A 9,086-nucleotide genomic window follows, 5' to 3' on the forward strand; every position below is an offset into this window, starting at 1 on the left:
CTGTTATAATTTTTGCCCTGTCACAGGAAACATCTGAAGAGATTGTGGGCGGGGGAGAAGGCCTTTCTTCCTGAGAAATTCCATAATCCCAATTCTGCAGTCAGTGTGGTGAGTAGCAGCATATTCCAATGCCAGAATGTTCCACAGAATCATTGGGAATGTTATTTGTAGTGTCAAAATATTTAAGAGTCATATTTTGTAACGTTACATACAGGCTGCCATCACAAGATACTCCGGATGGCAAATAGCATTTACTTTGTGGGGTAAGACAACCTTTCCTCTTCCTTTCAGCCCACACGATACATACTTATAAGGGGATATATAGAATGAGACATAAACAGTCACCTCCAAAATGATTGCCACTCTTGATAAAGATGAGCAAAGAATACTGTGGAAAATAAGTAATACCAATACAGAGACATATTATATGATAAACAAAATACTAATTTATGCTAATAAAATTGCTCAGAGAAAAATGTTTCGTTTTAAGTAATAAAATGAAATCTCAAAGATATCAGTGAAAATGATTTTCCTGTTTTCAACGCTTTGTGCGCCTTCCCCTTGCAAGGATAACAGCGCTAAGCCTTTCTCCGATAATGCTTAATGAGATTGAAAACTGCGATGGCCATTGCACCTGGTTTCAATCCAAGTGCCAATGCCGTTTAGCAAACTCCAGGAGTTTATATTTATTGTTTGCTCTCAATAAAATAGCCTATTGGCATGGTGTTGGCGTCTAACTTTTGAGTTGGAGGCTTGGTGACCCCAAGATTTTTTTGATGCCATCCGAACCGTCTTCCTCACTGTGTGTGGGGACAAGATACACTTGGGTCCTCTACCAGGGAAGTTTACCACAGTTCCAGTGGTTTAAAACTTTGTAAATGTTGCCCTAATAGTGGTAAGTGGTATATTTGGTTTTTCAGGGGGGGTTTTTGGTACCCATTGCCTAATTTATGAATGTCAACAACCAGTTGTCTCTTTTCATTTGTGATTTATTTGCCTTTCCGCATGGTGATGGATGACAAAGGGATTTTGCACGTGTGTTACCTCATTTTTATACCCCAGTGAAACAGCAAGCCAAGGAAGGCCACAATACAGTTCCTTAAACTGAGATACATTTTTAAAAAGTAGAATGTTAATGCAGATTTTATTTAGGTTGATTTTATTTATAATAATCTTCAGGGTTGCCAGTAATATTGACATGTATCTTTTTTAGATAAAAAAAAAAACACTTCTTAAGTGTAATCTCTTTCTCCAAGCAATTGTATTAGTATAAAACTATGTCATTGTCACTTTTTGGGGGGGGATACAGTATAGCGCAGTATTTTTATTATTTACAGTCTTTTTTGTTCATCTTTATGAAGGGTGCCAATCATTTTGGAGGTGACCGTGAATAATTATTTATTGGATAGGTAAATGATAAATAAATGCATTCTATATGAAAGTTCTCCGATTTCTTCCAGGTTTTCTAATTGTTCACTTTGTCCAGTTCGTCTTTGCGTTGCTCTTTACCTACGGAGTGGTCCTCCCCATCCAAAATGGAAGAGTGTTGGAAATGTTGACCAACATGGGAACCATTCTGTAAGTGTACTCCATGGGACAGTTTCCCAGACCCAGATTAACAGAGAATCTCCATTCAAAGTGTTTTTGAGTCCAGGATTAGGCTTAATCTGGATTTGGGAAACTGGCCCGTTCAGTGCTTTAAACAGGCTCTAACTATTCAGAAATAAAACATATTCAAGGAGCCGCTCAGCTCATATGAAAAAATGTCACTGATCGCTGGTATTTCTTTACCCATTGAGCGTTGACGTAACATATTTCCTGGTATGTATACATATCCAAGCAGTGTGAGTTTCCTTATCCTGTATGAAGTAACGTTCTCTCTATCAGTTTGACCATAGGTATCGTTATAGGATTGGTTATACTACAGGTGGTGCTGGTCCAAGTGTTCTTCCTTCAGGACAAGATCTCACCGTCAGACAGGAAGAAACCTCTGGCACTCAACAACAGGTGGGGTATTATGCAACACAGGCCATACCTCTTGACCTAACGTTCACCTTAGTCTACTGGTCACCAGTCATTCACCCATCACAACTCTACCCAGTCTTTGGAACGCTCACACAAAGAAAGAAGAATGCTTAACAGTTCCTTAATTAAAGGATTTCAAGGGAGGACATGGTGCATGATAAAACACCCACATTTACAGTACCAGTCAAAAGTTTGGACACACCTACTCTTTCAAGGGTTTTTCTTTAATTTGACTATTTTCTACATTGTAGAATAATAGTGAAGACACAACACTATGAAATAACACGTATGGAATCAGGTAGTAACCGAAAAAGTGTTCAACAAATCAAAACATATTTTAGATTTGAAATTCTTCAAAGTAGCCGCACTCTGCCTTGATGACAGCTTTGCACACTCTTGGCATTCTCTCAACCAGCTTCACCTGGAATGCTTTTCCAACAGTCTTGAAGGAGTTCCCACATGTGCTGAGCACTTGTTGGCTACTTTTCCTTCACTCTGCGGTCCAACTCATCCCAAACCATCTCATTTGGGTTGAGGTTGGGTGATTGTGGAGACCAGGTCATCTGATGCAGCACCCCATCAATCTCCTTCTTGGTCAAATACCCCTTACACAGCCTGGAGGTATGTTGGGTCATTGTCCTGTTGAAAAACAAATGAAAGTCCCACTAAGTGCAAACCAGATGGGATGGAGTATCACTGCAGAATGCTGTGGTATCCATGCTGGTTAAGTGTGCCTTGAATTCTAAATAAATCACAGACAGTGTCACCAGCAAAGCACCCCCACACCATCACACCTTACACGGCAGTTGGAACCAGAAATCTCAAATTTGGACTCATTAGACCAAAGGACAGATTTTCCCCGGTTTAATGTCCATTGCTCGTGTTTCTTGGCCTAAGCAAGTCTCTTCTTATTATTGGTGTCGTATAGTAGTGGTTTCTTTGCAGCATTTTGACCATGAAGGCCTGATTCACACAGTCCTCTGAACAGTTGATGTTGAGATGTGTCTGTTACTTGAACTCTGTGAAGCTACAATGGGCTGCAATCTGAGGTGCAGTTAACTCTAAGGAACTTATCCTCTGCAGCAGAGGTAACTCTGGGTCTTCCATTCCTGTCGTGGTCCTCATGAGAGCCAGTTTCATCATAGCGCTTGATGGTTTTAGCAACTGCACTTGAAGAAACTTTCAAAGTTCTTGAAATGTTCCGTATTGACTGACCTTCATGTCTTAAAGTAATGATGCACTGCCATTTCTCTTTGCTTATTTGAGCTGTTCTTGCCATAATATGGCTCAAATGCACGAAGAAGGAAATAAATTCCACAAATTAACTTTTAACAAGGCACACCTGTTAAAAGTTTCAGGTGACTACCTCATGAAGGTGATTGAGAGAATGCCAAGAGTGTGCAAAGCTGTCATCAAGGCAAAGCGTGGCTACTTTGAAAAATCTCAAATATAACATATTTTGATTCGTTTTGGTTACTACATGATTCCGTGTGTGTAATTTCATAGTTTTGATGTCTTCCGTATTATTCTACAATGTAGAACATAGTAAAAAATTAAGAAAAACCCTTAAATGTAGGTGTGTCCAGACTTTTCACTGGTACTGTACCACAAGAGGTAATGACTGGAGCAGAATCAGTGGAATGGTATCAAACACATGGTTTCTATGTGTTTGATGCCATTCCATTAGCTTAGTTCCAGACATTATCGTGAGCCGTCCTCCCCTCAGCAGCTTCCATTGTACTATACATATTATACTGCAAAGGTAAATATTGGGACAAAAATTGGCATTGGACTTCCTGGTTTACATCATAATATCTTTTCACAAGTATTTTTCTTTACCCACAGCTATTTATTTTAGTTGACCTCAGTTACGCAAGCTTTTCTTAGCCCAGGGTTAACGCTGGGGATTAGTAATAGTGGTTCTCACCTGCTAACGCTAATGTCCACAAGCTAATGTGAAGCGTTAAACACAACCATTATTTAAGTTAATCTTGCATGCCTCTGGTGACAGACTGGAAGAGATTTTATGGGTTGACACAGCGTTTCACCCAAACCAGAGCTAGTTGAGCTTCATAATGCATAAATGTGTGGCAAAGACTATGTGCAGTCAAGTTGTTTGCACACACACGCAAGAACACACACAACCACAGACACACACACATGCCGTGACCCCACTTTGGCATGTTCTGCATACATATCAGGAAATACATACACTGAGTATACAAAATATTAAGAAAGCTGTGATACCTTATTAATGTCACTTGTTAAATCCACTTCAATCAGTGTAGTTGAAGGGGAGGAGACAGGGTAAAAATAATATTTTTAATCCTTGAGGGAATTGAGACATGGATTGTGTATGTGTGCCATTCATAGGGTGAATGGGCAAGACAAAAGATTTAAGTGCCTTAGAATGTGATATGGTAGTAGGTGCCAGGCTCACCGGTTTGTGGCAAGAACTGCAACACTGCTGTGTTATTCACGCTCAACAGTTTCCTGTGTGTATCAAGAATGGTCCAACACCCAAAGGACATCCAGCCCACTTGACACAACTGTGGGAAGCATTGGAGTCAACATGGGCCAGCATCCCTGTGGAACACTTTCGACACCTTGTAGAGTCCGTGCCCTGACGAATTGAAGCTGTTCTGAGGGCGAAATATCGGGAAGGTGTTCCTAGCGCTTGGTATACTCAGTGTACATTGTTGACATGGCACTCTATGGTATCTCCCCTTTTAGGAAGGCGTTCCACAACTTCAACTACTTCTTCTTCTTCTACAACGTTGTGATGGGCCTGAGTAACTGCATCCTGCGTCTGCTAACCAGCTGCGTGGTGGGCACCTGGCTGGTGTCACGCATCGACCGTACCATCATGCCGAAGGGATACGAGTCCATGGACCCTGGTCAGTTTAGTGACCTAGTTAGGGCCCAGATGGTTTTCCCTGACCAAGAAAAACTCTCCGCCCTAATTAAAGGCTCTGACTAAAGCCTATAGTTTTTGGTTGAAAACTCACACAGGTGCAGCTACGTACAAACAGGTGATTCAATCACTGTAATATAAGTGCGTAGCCAGCCAGAACGGCTCATAGGAGCAGGAGCCTATCTCTCCTTTATGTAGAGCAGGGGTAGGCAACCCTGTTCCTGGGATGTCTTCAGTACTGCAGGATTCTGTTCCAACGAGACACCACACCTGACCAACTGAGCTAATTAATCAGTTCAGTGATTGACTAAATTCGACACACCTGGTCTTCCAGGTCAGTTAAATCCAAATCATGAAGTGTCTGTAGCACTCCAGGACCAGGGTTGCCTACCACTGCTGGAGAGTGTGGCAACTTGATGTGAACAAGTACACCCCTTGGACAGGACGCTAGTCCCAAACTCGGTCCTGACCCCACACCCCACCTCTGAGTTCACCTTTAGTTTTTTGCCCCAACACTACACAGCTGATTCAAATAATCAAAGCATGATGATGAGTTGGATATTTGAATCAGCTGTGTTGTGCTAGGGCAAAACACCAAAACGTGCATCCAGAGGAGTGGCCCCAGGACTAAGGTTTGGAAACACTGCTCTCGTCAATCGCAGGGCCTGTAATATAGGATTTATACAGAAGGTGGCAGCATTTCACAGGATTTGTATGACAAAGATTGTGTGGCAAGTACATGTCATATAGAATGTAACTCTTTGACTGTCTATTTTAGGTTACAGTACTTGGATCGGGATGATTTTTGCAGACCACTACCACAACAATCCTGTCATGGTGTGTTTCTGCCATCTTCTCCTGTCCAACACCATGGCGAAACAACAGAGGACCACAGAGGCAGCATCCTACTCCACGTTCAACAACACATCTTCGCCAGGTCAGTTAACATTAAGATGTCATGAACACAGCTGCAGATCAAATAATGGGCTGTTTAAAATATAATTTACTCTAGGTTGAAGTTTCTCATCATGTGAGTGTGTATTAGACTAAATTGTCCTTGAGAGATCAGAAGCTTCTGAGAGCACAAATCATACTAACCTCCAGTGGTGTAAAGTACTTAAATATTAACACTTTAAAGTACAACTTAAGATGTTTTTTGGGGGTATCTGTACTTTACTATTTATATTTTCGCAATAACATTTACTTTTGATACTTAAGTATATTTAAAAACAAATACTTTTAGACTTTTACTCAAGTAGTATTTTACTGGGTGACTTTCACTTTTACTTGAGTCATTTTCTACTAAAGGTATCTTTAAAATGATGTACTTTTTCCGCCACTGCAAACCTCAGTAGCCCAACCCAGACTTGATCAAAAGAGACAAATTAGCAGATCCTGGACGCCCCACAACTCACACAAGTGACATTTGAGACCTGAAATAGGAACACTGGGACACGTAATAAATATTTTGTAGATAATGTCAGTCTCTCTCTAATACCACTGTGTTGTAGATTCAGCCCGTGGAAGTTCTCTCTAATACCACTGTGTTGTAGATTCAGCCTGTGGAAGTTCTCTCTAATACCACTGTGTTGTAGATTCAGCCCGTGGAAGTTCTCTCTAATACCACTGTTGTAGATTCAGCCTGTGGAAGTTCTCTCTAATACCACTGTGTTGTAGATTCAGCCTGTGGAAGTTCTCTCTAATACCACTGTGTTGTAGATTCAGCCCGTGGAAGTTCTCTCTAATACCACTGTGTTGCAGATTCAGCCCGTGGAAGTTCTCTCTAATACCACTGTGTTGTAGATTCAGCCCGTGGAAGCAGGGCCAGGCGGCGATGGATGCTCCTCTACACCCTGATGAAGAACCCACGACTGATCCTCCTGAGGAAGAACAGGACCTCGTCCAGTCCCACTCACCACCAGGACACTGTGGTCCAAGCCTGGCTGCTGGCCTCTCAGACCGAACAGATGGGACAGGCACCAGAGATGACGGCCACAGCCGCTACAGTTACGTCAGATCAGACGATGACCAATGGGCAGGCATTAACTGACTGATTCTGCTCAGGGTTTATACACGCGCGGCCTGAAATAGTGTAGTACAATACTGTGATGTAACATTTAGTAGACCTACAGACATTCCGAGGACACGTTTTGGCTCATGAGTGCTACACTTGATACTACAGGCCAATTATTCTGTAGGCCAAGCTCTTACAATGTATTGTATTGTATGTGATGAATAATATGATTAATGTATTGTAAATTCAGGAAATAGCTACATAATTACTCCTACTGTGAAAGATGACAGGACAAATGGACACAGTTATGCTTTTTACCTCATAATGGCCCGTTTGTTTTTAGTAGGCCACATAGCCACGGGAAGTAGAGGTGCTGAGGGCGCTGCAGCACTCCCTGAAAAATCATCATTAAAAAAATATACAGTACCAGTCAAAAGTTTAGACACACCTACTCATTCAAGAGTTTTTCTTTATTTGTACTATTTTTCTACATTGTAGAATAATAGTGTAACCCTTGAATGAGTAGGTGTATCAAAAACTGGTATTGTATATACATTTTAAAATATGTTTATTCTTAAAGATGTTTTTTTTTTCTTCTCATAAAAATAGTGCACTGAGCCTTTACTACTATTAGCAGAACAATATAGATGTCTGTAGCTCAAGCAACAAAATAATTCAGCATCTCTGCTCTGGCAAAAAAGCTAGTTGTATAATTAAGAACAGTATTTTGCAGGATTAAATTGTCGGAATTGAAGTCCCTTTCTCTTTGATTGTCATTCTAATGGAATCCAGAAAGAACAAAACCATGTCCTCACATCAAAGGTGCAAAGTTATGGGTAAAGACACAAAACATCCACATCAAATTAATTATTTTTATTGATCAAATGACATCAATCAGTCAATCAATCAAATGTATTTATAAAGGCCTTTTTACATGTCACAAAGTGTTGTACAGAAACCCAGCCTAAAACCCCAAACAGTAAGCAATGCAGATGTAGAAGCACAGTGGCTAGGAAAAGCTCCCTAGAAAGGCCAGAACCTAGGAAGAACCTAGGAAGAAATCTAGAGAGGAACCAGGCTCTGAGGGGTGGCCAGTCCTCTTCTGGCTGTGCCGGGTGGAGATTATAACAGAACATGGCCAAGATGTTCCAACGTTCATACATGACAAGCAGGGTCGATAATAATCCCATTGGTTGTAGAGGGTGCAGGTCAGCACCTCAGGAGTAAATGTCAGTTGGATTTTCATCGCCGATCATTCAGAGTTAGAGACAGTAGGTGCGGTAGAGAGAGAGAGTCCAAAACAGCAGGTCGGGGACAAGGTAGCATGTCCAGTGAACAGGTCAGGGTTCCATAGGCACAGGCAGAACAGTTGAAACTGGAGTGGCAGCATGACCAGGTGGACTGGGGACAGCAAGGAGTCATCAGGCCAGGTAGTCCTGAGGCATGGTCCTAGGGCTCAGGTCCTCCGAGGGAAGAGAGAGAGAGAGAATTAGAGGAGCATACTTAAATTCACACAGGACACCGGATAAGACATGATAAATACTCCAGATATAACAAACTGACCCTAGCTCCCCGACACATAAACTATTGCAGCATAAATACTGGAGGCTGAGACAGGAGAGGTCGGGATACACTGTGGCCCTGTCCGACGATACCCCCAGACAGGGCCAAACATGCAGGATATAACCACACCCACTTTGCCAAGGCACAGCCCCCACACCACTAGAGGGATATCTTCAACCACCAACCTACTACCCTGAGACAAGGCCAAGTATAGCCCACAAAGACCTCCCCCACGGCACAAACCCGAGGGGTGTGCCAACCCGGACAGGAAGATCACGTCAGTGACTCAACCCACTCAAGTGACGCACCCCTCCTAGGGACGGCATGGAAGAGCACCAGTAAGCCAATGACTCAGCCCCCGTAATAGGGTTAGAAGCAGAGAATCCCAGTGGAGAGAGGGGAACCGGCCAGACAGAGACAGCAAGGGTGGTTAGTTGCTCCAGTGCCTTTCCGTTCACCTTCACACCCCCGGACCAGACTACACTCAATCATAGGACCGACTGAAGAGATAAGTCTTCAATAAAGACTTAATGGTTGAGAGCGAGTCTGCGTCTCTCACATGGATAGGCA

General features: G+C 42.3%; 1 protein-coding gene across 5 annotated transcripts in view; it reads left to right on the forward strand.

The window, feature by feature from the left end:
• The window catches only part of stra6l (STRA6-like), a 23,630-nt gene extending 15,923 nt beyond the window's left edge, over positions 1-7,707 (forward strand). For 4 of the 5 annotated variants that reach the window (XM_065004029.1, XM_065004028.1, XM_029687253.2 and 1 more), the window contains 7 exons: positions 27-108; positions 215-263; positions 1,461-1,578; positions 1,888-2,007; positions 4,759-4,922; positions 5,718-5,876; positions 6,743-7,707. In XM_065004029.1, coding sequence (XP_064860101.1) covers positions 27-108; positions 215-263; positions 1,461-1,578; positions 1,888-2,007; positions 4,759-4,922; positions 5,718-5,876; positions 6,743-6,993 — 943 coding nt within the window. In that variant the 3' untranslated portion in view covers positions 6,994-7,707. Of the gene's footprint in view, positions 1-26; positions 109-214; positions 264-1,460; positions 1,579-1,887; positions 2,008-4,758; positions 4,923-5,717; positions 5,877-6,450; positions 6,691-6,742 lie in introns of those variants that run through there. The other variant, XM_065004030.1, reaches the window with a different exon arrangement.
• The last annotated feature ends 1,379 nt before the right edge of the window (positions 7,708-9,086 follow it).

The sequence above is a fragment of the Oncorhynchus nerka genome, linkage group LG18, assembly GCF_034236695.1.
Source record: "Oncorhynchus nerka isolate Pitt River linkage group LG18, Oner_Uvic_2.0, whole genome shotgun sequence".
Taxonomy (NCBI): Eukaryota; Metazoa; Chordata; class Actinopteri; order Salmoniformes; family Salmonidae; genus Oncorhynchus; species Oncorhynchus nerka.